This window comes from Notolepis coatsorum (genome assembly GCF_963971535.1).
Source record: "Notolepis coatsorum genome assembly, chromosome: 1".
Lineage (NCBI taxonomy): Eukaryota > Metazoa > Chordata > Actinopteri > Aulopiformes > Paralepididae > Notolepis > Notolepis coatsorum.
Window position 1 is genome coordinate 81,636,173 of NC_140165.1, and position 12,375 is coordinate 81,648,547.

The following is a 12,375-nucleotide window of genomic DNA, read 5'->3' on the forward strand; positions in this document are numbered from 1 at the left end:
ACAAATACATGCACACACATATAAATACACACACGCATGCACATACACACAGATGTGCGCACACACACAGAAACAAGTCTCAGTAAATGAGACTTGTGCACGCAAACACACAAATTAAGGCGTAGGTGAGAGAGAATCAGAACAAATTAATATGACCCCCTCCTGCACCGTAAAGCACATAATATAGGGACATTATCTACTACCGTAAAACATGTAATATTGAACGTTATGAATGGTTCCGCTATGTAAAATCCATTTAGAAAACAGACAGAAACACACACACACAGAGGCACTGACAAGAACATCTTGAATATAGAAAGAGACATAGCAATATAGAAACCAGACTGTGTTGCCACTCCAGTCTACAGTATATAGACCAAAGCCAAAACAGTTATGACAGACGTATCAGGAACCATTTTAAACCTACTGTACAATGACGCATTTAAAAGGGTCAGTTCATCCAAAACTCCTGTGTGAACCATACCCAAGTGTACCCATAGTAGAATAGTCCTTAACGAAACTGTTCAACAAGGCCTGTGGATCATCTTCAGTGACCGTGCCATGACTTCTGGAAATAGACGTGACTGTTGAGTTTTTTTTAAATGTTTTTTTTTCTTTCACAAACCCAGTGCCGTTTGGCTCCATATTGGGAGCGACGGCAGACGTCTAAACTCATCCTAGTCATCTCTGTACGAGATCCAAGCATAGAAACACACAGATATATACACATGGATGCGAGACAAAACGAGACCCAGCGAGACGCAGGCTTCATTCGGTCTGACGATAAGAGGGACCCTGTGATACATTCATTAACCCTGTGAAGAACCTAGAGAGTGGCGTGTCCCCTCTACCCGGTCTGATTCTAGGGAAGTAATATGTTTCTGTTGCTATGTGTCGACTGCTATAAAACTGTTTCAAACAACACAGATATAATGACCTCAAAGTCAAGACATTTTAGACGAATGAAAACCACGTCCGTTTGAGCCTGTCCAGGAGGGTGTCGTATCATCCAGTCCTCTGGCACTAGATGGCACCCCAGAGCCACAGCAGATTTCCCCCCCCTTTAATCACACAAATTGACATATTTGGGGAATTACCTTTGAAATGATACCAGATTTTAGTATAATTTTTTAGTATCTATTAAAATCTATTCACAAATTTTCAACATATTTGAAACCTCGTCTCTTAATTTACCTGACGTAATAAATATCAAACCTGTTCATTCTCAGTTCTTATGACTAAAGTGTTCTCTTCGCACAGAACCATCGTAGTGCAATAAGGCACCTGCATGTGGAAGGCCCAGTCTACATGTGGATATTTTAGCTTACAGTACGTTAGCATTTGAAAGGTGCTATAGATAACATTCAGTCACTAGATGTCGCACTAGAGCACCAGCATGTCATTTATCCAATCAGGTGCATTCCACTTGGGGAAATGGGAAGTAGGGAGGGGCCTGCAACATGTAAACAACAACATTCATTTTGGACCAGCAAACATTCTTTAAATGATAAATTCATTAATTTTTTTTTTTTTGCACCTTTCTAAAAGAAATATTTTATTTATAGCACCTTTAAATCGGGTTTGAGTTCTTTTTGAGAGATTCTCTACTTCCTGGCGTGGACAGGACGGCGGACGGGACATTGTTATTGTTTTTTTAAACAGAGGGAGAAAAATACATCTTGGGAAATATCCGCGTACGTGTGGACAGGACTTGAGAGAGACTGGTCTAGTTTAGCCAGATCTCTCTCCACACAATGTCAGTGCTGTGCCAAGAGAGGTCTGTGAACCTGTTATCATTCGCTATAGGGGTGGGGGGGAACGCTCTGGCTAGTTTGTATTTCTTTAAACCAATCACAATCATCCTGGGCGGCGCTAAGCCCAGGAAGCAGCGATGGTGGCCAATAGTGTTGCAGATAAGAGGAAGGGGAGGAGAATTCCGACTGAAAGTCTTTAAACTCTTTGGTTCCAATAACATAGACTTCATAAACAATCAACAACCCAACTAACTGACTGACTAACTTACTAACAAGCTTCCCAATTAGCTTCCCTCACAAAAGAGTATCATGGTACTATGATGGTAATTTCAGTTTTACCACGGTACCGGCCATCATATAAATTATTTACCATGGTACTGCCACGGTAAAAGTCATGCATCGCCATGGTCCCATTAAAATAATATTGTTTTTTTTTAATCCACTTTTTCTCCCATTTTTTCTATATTTTCTCCCATCCCAATTTCGTATCATCCAATTCAACCCTCCCCTGTCACGGACGCTGTTTCTTGGCTCCCACAAGCCGGCTGCAATGTGGACTAAGTCATACATAGCACAAGTCCCCTCCGGTACTTGAGGTAACAGCAGTCGCATCTTTTCACCTGCGCAGCTCGATCTCTCAGTGGCGAGGAGTAACGCGTGGGAGGCTCACGCTGCCCCCGACACTTCCTGATTCTACTGCGCAGGCGCACCAACCGACCTGTAGGAGTCGCTGTCCACAACGCCCGATCCCCACCCATCAGTTTCCCACCCCCTAATACGGCCAATGTGTATTAGTACGGACGACCAGCTAAACTGAAAGCAAATGTGGAGCGCTGGGCTCGAACTGACTCCAGCATTTCGTGGCGAGTGCCTTGCCCACTACGCCATGTAGCCACCCTTAAAATAATACATTGGTATAATCCTATTTAAACCATGATAACAAATGATAATATCAAGGAATTTCCACAAGATTTATCTTTTTTAATACCATGATACTTTTTTCCTAAGGGTTACTTACTAAATATGCAATGATAGCAGAAAATATAACTTCTTATCTTACCTTTATAATACACATCATAATCAATTACACATAATATTTTAATTTTAACAATTGACTCGTCTCCCATTAATAAATAGATCTGTAGATACTGTAGATTGTCACACAAGCACAGCACAGTACAACGGTTTAATCCCATCAACTTCTAAATGCCGTTAAAGGGGAACAACACCCAAATTAAGAATTCCAAACAGATATTTCCATGGCCTAGGAAAGTACATAATATAATATCAATATTTGTGGACATGAGCTACTCTCTCACCAAAGCCAGAAACCAGAGAAGTAAGACTCAAACTTGTGACATCATCGGGTATAAAAAAGTCTGGAGCTGCTCCATAGACAATGAATGGAGACTGATTTTGTGGACCCAGAGAACGTTTGTTTTCTTTTTCATATCCAAATGAACTTCATTGTATAATAGTAGTGTTCTCAGTTCTGGAACAGAACATGTACCTATGAACTCAGAACATCCCCCTGGGTGTCTCTCAGTGTCACCTTTACCATCTCACCAAATTCACTGTCTCTGGAGCATCTTCAGACTCTATACCTGATGACACCGAATTTCCCCAAGGGGATCAATAAAGGAATATCTTATCTTATGTCACAAGTTTGGTTTTAGCACTTCTTGGGAGTTGGGAGTGTTGTTCAGGTTCTCTAATATTGATGACCATATTGTAGACCAGAGGGATAACATGCATGAATTCACTGTCGTAGACCAGAGGAATAACATGAATTCACTGTCTTAGACCAGAGGTACAACATGTATGAATTCACTGTCTTAGACCAGAGGAACAACATGTATGAATTCACTGTCTTAGACCAGAGGAATAACATGTATGAATTCACTGTCTTAGACCATAGAAATAACATGTATGAATTCACTGTCTTAGACCAGAGGAACAACATGTATGAATTACCAGAGGAACCACATGTATGAATTCTGAAAATGGGCGTAGTTCTCCATTAATATCTGCTAGCTAACATGAATACATTGATTACAAATGCTGATCTTTTCATATTGCTACACGATTCTTAATGTGTGCGTTTACAGCTGTGTGTGTGTACGTGTAAGCCACTGTTGGTGACAAGGCTGTGCGAGTGTGTGTGTACATTAAGCATCTGAGCTTGTGTTTTTGTGAGTATTTCCATGTTCATGTTTGTGTGCGTGTGTGTCTGTGAGCTTGCATGTTGTGCATCATGGAATCAAAAGGCATAGTAAATAAAAATAGAATAATATATGTACGTAGATAGTAGCTAAATATATAAATGCTCCTAGCTATTGTAAATGTACTGAATATACAAACATCTCTCTAGGAGTCAGGTCACTTTGATTTAGATCAACGAGCAGATTCAGAGAGGGTGAGACTCCCTGGACCCTCTGTCCCACTGTCCAACATGTCCTCTGAATATAATTTGACTCCTCGGTTGTTTCCACTTGTCGCTGTGAGAGGAGCTTAAAAAGGCCTGGGCTCCAGGGGTTCGTTCCAAGATTTTAAAAAGGCTTCCTCTGTCCGCGATTCCTCCGTGACACCGGAAGCTGAAAGACTGTCTCCATCTTTAAGGCCGTTCCAAACCTGTAGGAAACGCAGAGGAAGCCTGAGGTTTCCTTGCTCGTCTCCTTCAGAGGATACATATGCGTGTCCTCGTGCAGAAGTGTTTTTAGAAGATCTCTGATGTAGGCTGTTAAACGTGTACAATTCCTCCAACAAACAGCACTTCAAAATGGCACATGAACAAGGACCTGCCATTCCTTCTAACCGGTTTCCTCCACCTCTTCTCCTCACATCTCTTCCTTGTTTCCTCCTCTTCTCCTCACATCTCTTAGTTTTCTCCTCCTCTTCTCCTCGCATCCTGTCCTTGTTTCCTCCTCCTCTTCTCCTCACATCTCCAACTTGTTTCATTGAGGAATCGAGGACGAGACACGAGCACCACGTCTAAGAATCTCTCTGATGGCGTCTGCCTCCTTCAACGTCACACCACCCAAGAGCTGACCCCAGTTCAGCTGCTCTGTAGCGGATGTGGGTTTGGAAGTGTCTAAAGTTTAGACACTTCCAAACCTCTAAAGGAACTGTGTCTAGAGGAACTGGGTCTAAAGGAACTGGGTCTAGAGGAACTGGGTCTGGAGGAACTGGTCTAGAGGAACTGGTCTGGAGGAACTGGTCTAGAGGAACTGGGTCTGGAGGAACTGGGTCTGGAGGAACTGGGTCTAGAGAACTGGTCTAGAGGAACTGGGTCTAGAGGAACTGGGTCTGGAGGAACTGGTCTAGAGGAACTGGGTCTAGAGGAACTGGGTCTAGAGAACTGGTCTAGAGGAACTGGGTCTAGAGGAACTGGGTCTGGAGGAACTGGGTCTAGAGAACTGGTCTAGAGGAACTGGGTCTGGAGGAACTGGGTCTAGAGAACTGGGTCTAGAGAACTGGTTTAGAGGAACTGGGTCTGGAGGAACTGGTCTAGAGGAACTGGTCTAGAGGAACTGGGTCTAGAGGAACTGGGTCTGGAGGAACTGGGTCTAGAGAACTGGTCTAGAGGAACTGGGTCTAGAGGAACTGGGTCTGGAGGAACTGGTCTAGAGGTACTGGTCTAGAGGAACTGGGTCTAGAGGAACTGGGTCTGGAGGAACTGGTCTAGAGGAACTGGTCTAGAGGAACTGGGTCTAGAGGGACTGGGTCTAGAGGAACTGGGTCTGGAGGAACTGGGTCTAGAGAACTGGTCTAGAGAACTGGTCTAGAGGAACTGGGTCTGGAGGAACTGGGTCTAGAGAACTGGTTTAGAGGAACTGGGTCTGGAGGAACTGGGTCTAGAGAACTGGTTTAGAGAACTGGTCTAGAGAACTGGTCTAGAGAACTGGTTTAGAGAACTGGTCTAGAGAACTGGTCTAGAGAACTGGTCTAGAGGAACTGGTCTAGAGGAACTGGGTCTAGAGAACTGGTCTAGAGCAGGGGTTCCCAAAGTCGGGGTTGCGACCTCCAGTTGGGTCGCGAGCCGCCGCGGGGGGGTCATCTGGTGGGGGGGGGGGTCACCAGATGATTTGGAAAAAATAAAAAATAAATCCAAAAATAAAAATAAAAAATTTCGCAGTCAGGCCACTGAACTAAACTGGGGAACAACCAGGAGATCACTGCAACTCACACAAGTTGGAGAACTATCTCTCTCTCTCTCTCTCTTGCTCTCACACACACACAAGGGAGCCGCATGTGATTGGTGGAGGCGGGACCCTTACAAAAAACTGCTAATCATTGACACATACTAGCCTGTAATAATCCCCCCCAGAAAAATCTACTTTGCATTTGATATATTGCAAATATATGCCATCACACACACTGGCATTTAAAGGGTTAGAATTATAAAATGAATATGTGGTGTTATGATCAGGGCTGAAGTTGAATAAGATTGTATTTTTTATCAATTACAAAAAAACTGAAAATCCATAAAAATCTGTGTTGTTGCTAATCATACATATGCTAGCCTGTTTTTTAACAATAATTTGTGATGCCATCACAAACACTGGCATTTAAAGGGTACAAATAAACGAATTCCTGCACCAGAATGCAGGAAATGAAGTCTTTGTAAAAAAAATGTCCTGGTGGGGGACCCCCAGACCCCCTGCTTAAAAAGTGGCCTGACTGGGGCTATATTTTGCACTATATTTCCTGGCCTGAATGATTTCCCCAGTCCGGCCCTGGTTAAAAGCCTCCAATGCTTATTAGTGTGTGTGCGTTTGAACGTGTGCATGTTTCAACCATACATTTCCATTTATAAAAAATAAAATAAAAAAATTATTATAATTTTTTTATTATTATTCTTTTTTACCTCCTATAATAGTGGGGGTCTCTGACACCGTTATTTGGGGGTCGCGGCCTGAAAAGTTTGGGAACCCCTGGTCTAGAGCAGGGGTTCCCAAACTTTTCAGGCCGGGGCCCAGAAAATAAGGCGTCAGAGAGCCGCGGCCCAATGCACATAGTCTGTTTTTTTTTTCTTCTTTTTTTGCCAGGCGACCGATTTTTTAAGCCAAATATCACTTCAATCCTATTAAGTTAGTTCAAGTTAGTTATTCATTTATATGTGCTATTTATGAGAGGGCTAACTTGTTGCAAAATAATAATGATAATAATAATAGCCTCATTAAAATACTATTGTTGCTTCGGTTGTTTTCAGCGTTTTATGTGCATAATCTGTTATTTAGTTTGAAATGTTGGTTGAAATAAGTAGATTTTTCGTTTTTGTTTATTTATTAAGTTAATATAAAACCATATAGTCACATTTTAGAATACAATAGAATAGAATTTTAGAATACAACTAGAAACACTGTCCTGGCCTCCTTCTAAGTTCAGTGGCCTGAAAAAAAAATTAAAATAAAAAAAAAAAAAAAAAAAAAAATAAAAAAAAACATTTTTTTTAATTTTTTTTTAATTTTTTTTAAATCGTCTCGCGGCCCATCCGTGGCTGCTCGCGGCCCACCTTTGGGTCGCGACCCCGACTTTGGGAACCACTGGAGAGGAACTGGGTCTAGAGGGACTGGGACTTCTTTTTTACCTCCTATAATAGTGGGGGTCTCTGACACCGTTATTTGGGGGTCGCGGCCTGAAAAGTTTGGGAACCCCTGGTCTAGAGGAACTGGGTCTAGAGGGACTGGGTCTAGAGGAACTGGTCTAGAGGAACTGGGTCTAGAGAACTAGTCTAGAGGAACTGGGTCTAGAGGAACTGGGTCTGGAGGAACTGGTCTAGAGGAACTGGTCTGGAGGAACTGGGTCTGGAGGAACTGGTCTAGAGGAACTGGTCTAGAGGAACTGGGTCTGGAGGAACTGGGTCTGGAGGAACTGGGTCTAGAGGAACTGTGTCTGAAGGAACTGGGTCTAGAGGAACTGTGTCTGAAGGAACTGGGTCTGAAGGAACTGGGTCTAGAGGAACTGGGTCTAGAGGAACTGGGTCTGAAGGAACTGGGTCTAGAGGAACTGGGTCTAGAGGAACTGTGTCTGAAGGAACTGGTTTAGAGGAACTGGTCTGGAGGAACTGGGTCTGGAGGGGGTAGGTGTTCAGTAGTAAGTTGGTGGAGCCCAGTGGCGTGGAAGCCGTCAGTGTTATTGGACCATCTGGTCCTTTACCAACGGGGAATAAAGTCTGGATAAAAGCCATGATACACTGAAAGCATTCTGAGGGGTTGTAGAGACACGACTTAAGTCAAATACCAGGTTTCTTATTCAAATTTAGTTAAATTATTATCTTATTTCTAGTGTCCACTAGCCTGACTCTACCACACAGTTCTACTCATATCGCTGACAGAAGGGGTTCACTCAAGTTTCATTAAAGTCCTTAGTGGAGCTCTCATTTTTCATTAGACCAGTCACATAGAGGTTCTCTCCGTTTTATGTCCCACCCTCATCTCAGTGAGTTGACAGTTCGAGTGAAGTATAATGTGAACCAATCAATCACTAGGCTAAGATTTAAAGCTCATACCCATTGGGTCAAATGAGTTACATGTCCAGCTTGTTAGACAGATAGCCTACACAGCTTAGTTGGATGGAGGGACAGATAGACAGACAGCCTATCTTAGCTGGATGGAGAGAGAGACAGACAGCCTATCTTAGCTGGATGGAGAGAGAGAGACAGACAGCCTATATTAGCTGGAAGGAGAGAGAGGCAGACAGGTGACCGTCGGTTGTGTGCCTTCTGTCGTGTGGCAGTGAAAGGGTCCATCTACTACAACCTCAAAAAGCTTTGTGTATCATGGCCATCCTGACGTAGTAGTGTAGTCTTGTCCACTTGTATCAAGTAGCTCCGGGTGGGGTTACAATGTAGTCCGAGTGTAGTTTTCTTGGCAGGTGTCATTCTAGAGATTGCGGATGGGGTTGTGGCGCCTCCTGCTGGTCGTAGCTGTGGTTTTCAGCTTTTGAAGTTTGAAGGAGTGCCGACAGGCGATCCTTTGAGGCTGTTGAGAGCGGCATGGATCCTGAAGTGGAGACGAGACTCCATGGAATAGTCCTTGTAGTTGGTCCTGGTGAGAAACAGAGTTTTCAACACTAGTTCTAAAGGTTCCACCGGGTCCCCGGAACATTTAGCTATTTCATTGACTAGAAGTAGAGCTCAATGAGAATATATAACATTTACATTTAGTGTTGCGTGCTACAGTGTAGGTTAGTATATTAGGACAACTGCATGACAGTAAGGTTAGTTAGGGTTAGTCAAGTCAAGTCAAGAGTTTTATTTGTCACGGCATACAAGTATACAATGAAATGCGGGTGGTCTTGCCCGCAACGATGTGCAATACAGTAGTACAACATATAATAGAATCCAATAGACAACATTGTGCAATAAACAGGTAACATAGTGGGACATCACGGTATTTGTACATAGTTATTTACAGAGCATGAAGGACATGCTAGGTCCCTTGGTAGTGCAATACACTGTTACTGTACTATTTTTAAAGTGACCTTTCTTTGTGGCCATAAGTGTGGGTGTGTGCAGCATGAGTGAGTGCTTTCTCATGTTAAAGTGGCTGCTAGTGTGCGAGCGTGCACAGCGTGTGTGTCGTGTGTGTGCTAATGTGTGCTTGTGTGTGTAGGGTTCAGTGTTCTGTGACCCTCAGTGTTCATTGTTCAATACAGTGGTACAACATATAATAGAATCCAATAAAAACAACATTGTGCATTAAACAGGTAACAGGTAACATGGTGTGACATCTCGGTATCTGTACATAGTTATTTACAGAGCATATAGGACATGCTAGGTAGCTTTGGTAGTGCAATACACTGTTACTGTTGTTATACTAATTTAAAGTGGCCTTTCCTTTTGGCCATAAGTGTGGGTGTGTGCGGCATGAGTGTGTGCCCGCTCATGTTAAAGTGTTAAAGTGGCTGCTAGTGTGTGAGCGTGCACAGCGTGCGTGTCATGTGTGTGCTCATGTGTGCTTGTGTGTGGATAGTTCAGTGTTCTGTGGCACTCAATGTTCATTGTTCAAGGCTCTGATGGCCTGGGGGAAGAAGCTGAGCCTAAGCCTCTCTGTCCTAGTAGCTGGGGTTCGCAGGCGTCTGCCTGACCTCATCAGCTGGAACAGGCTGTTATTGGGGTGGTGGGGGTCTTTCATTATTCTGCAGGCTCTGGATTTGCACCTCTTGTTGTATAGAACCTGCAGGGGAGGTAGTGCAATACCCGTGGTACGCTCGGCTGAGCGCACCACTCTCTGTAGGGCCTTCTTGTCCTGTGCCGTGCTGTTTCCATACCAGGCAGTGATGTTTCCGGTCAAGATGCTCTCTACAGCTCCTGAGTAGAAGGACTGGAGTATCTTCCCCGATACTCTGAACTTCCTTAACTGTCTCGGGTGGTAGAGGCGCTGCTTCGCCTTCTTTACTACTGTGTCTATGTGTGTTGACCATGTCAGATCCTCTGAGATGTGGACCCCCAGGTACTTAAAGCTGCTCACCCTGTCCACGGTAGCCCCGTTAATCATCAGTGGTGTGTGTGTCTCCTGCTGTCCTCTCCTATAATCCACGATCAGCTCCTTGGTTTTACCAATGTTCAGGAGCAGGCTGTTGTCCTGGCACCAGCGTTCCAGTACCTCAACCTCCTCCCGGTAGGCCTTCTCGTCGTTGTCCGAGATCAGCCCCACCACCACCGTGTCGTCTGCGAACTTCACTATGGAGTTGGAGCTGAACTTGGCCACACAGTCGTGTGTGTATAGTGAGTACAGCAGGGGGCTCAGAACACAGCCCTGGGGGGACCCGATGCTCAGGGTGATGGTGTTGGAGGTCTGACCCCCCACCCTGACCGCCTGGGGTCTTTCACTCAGAAAGTCCAGTACCCAGGCGCTCAGAGCGGAGCTCAGACCCAGCTCGATCAGCTTGTCCACCAGTCTGGTGGGGACTATGGTGTTGAACGCTGAGCTGTAGTCAATGAACAACAGTCTCACATAGCCCCCCTTCTGACGGTCCAGGTGAGAGAGGGTGCTGTGCAGTACTTGGGAGACCGCATCGTCAGTGGACCTGTTTGGCCTGTATGCAAATTGCATAGGGTCCATATCGCTGGGGAGGGAGGCACAAATGTGATCCTTGACCAGCCTCTCGAAACATTTCATGGCCACAGAGGTGAGTGCCACCGGTCTGTAGTCATTGAGACCTGCTGGGGAGGGTTTCTTTGGTACCGGGATAATGGTAGACATCTTGAAGCAGGCAGGGACCACTGACTCCTTCAGGGATCGATTAAATATGGTGGTGAACATAATGCATAAATGCTCTTCTCACACTGTGTACCGTCAATGAGAGAGCGTCCCCGCGGATGCCCCCCCCCCCTCCACAACAGCCGGCGCACCAGTGACGTCACTAGCCGTTGAGCTAGCAGTGCCACTGTTTGCACCAAACCGCGCGTAGAAGGTGTTGAGCTGGTCCGCAAGGGAGGCGTCGTCGCTCCCCATTGAGGGGCCGCTGACTTTGTAGTCAGTTATAGTCCTCAGTCCCTGCCATAAGCCTGGATTAGATTATTATTATAAATTTTTTATATATTTATATTTATATATTTTTTATATATTTATATAAGACTAGAAGTAGAGCTGAATGAGAATATATAAGACTAGAAGTAGAGCTGAATGAGAATATATAAGACTAGAAGTAGAGCTGAATGAGAATATATAAGACTAGAAGTACAGCTAAGGGCGGCTACATGGTGTAGTGGGCAAGGCGCTCGCCACGAATGACGGAGACGCTGGGCTTGCCTGTTCGAGCCCAGCGCTCCACATTGCTTTCAGTTTAGCTGGTCGTTCATACTAATACACATTGGCCGTATTAGGGGGTGGGAAACTGATGGGTGGGGATCGGGCGTTGTGGACAGCGACTCCTACAGGTCGGTTGGTGCGCCTGCGCAGTAGAATCAGGAAGTGTCGGGGGCAGCGTGAGCCTCCCACGCATTACTCCTCGCCACTGAGAGATCGAGCTGCGCAGGTGAAAAGATGCGACTGCTGTTACCTCAAGTACCGGAGGGGACTTGTGCTATGTATGACTTAGTCCACATTGCAGCCGGCTTGTGGGAGGCAAGAAACAGCGTTCGTGACAGGGGAGGGTTGAATTGGATGATACGAAATTGGGATGGGAGAAAATATAGAAAATGGGAGAAAAAGTGGATAAAAAAAAAAAAAGACTAGAAGTACAGCTGAATGAGAATATATAAGACTAGAAGTAGAGCTGAATGAGAATATATAAGACTAGAAGTACAGCTGAATGAGAATATATAAGACTAGGAGTACAGCTCAATGATACACTACTACACAGTAAATTTCGCAGAGTAAATTTGACTCAAACTGAGTACATTTTACTCAAACAGATTTCTTACTCAGTTTGAGTAAAATGTACTCTGCGAAATTTACTGTGTACATATATTTGTATTCCAGACTTACTTGGCGTTCTCTATGAACCGGTTGGCCTTGCTGAAGTCCCCTTGAAGCTTGTAGAGAAGACCCAGCTCATACATGCTGAACGGAACCAAGTAGTGGTCATATCTGATACGACGCTCACTATACACACACACACACACACACACACACACACACACACACACACACACACACACACACACACACAC

At 44.6% G+C, this 12,375-nt stretch overlaps 1 protein-coding gene across 1 annotated transcript in view; it reads right to left on the reverse strand.

Annotated features, from left to right (window-relative positions):
• Positions 1 to 7,769: 7,769 nt before the first annotated feature.
• The window catches only part of ttc39b (tetratricopeptide repeat domain 39B), a 71,099-nt gene continuing 66,493 nt past the window's right edge, over positions 7,770 to 12,375 (reverse strand). The window contains exons 18-19 of the mRNA XM_084325467.1: positions 12,191 to 12,307; positions 7,770 to 8,803 (exon numbers count right to left, since the gene is read on the reverse strand). Coding sequence (XP_084181593.1) covers positions 8,692 to 8,803; positions 12,191 to 12,307 — 229 coding nt within the window. The 3' untranslated portion in view covers positions 7,770 to 8,691. The remainder of the gene's footprint in view (positions 8,804 to 12,190; positions 12,308 to 12,375) is intronic.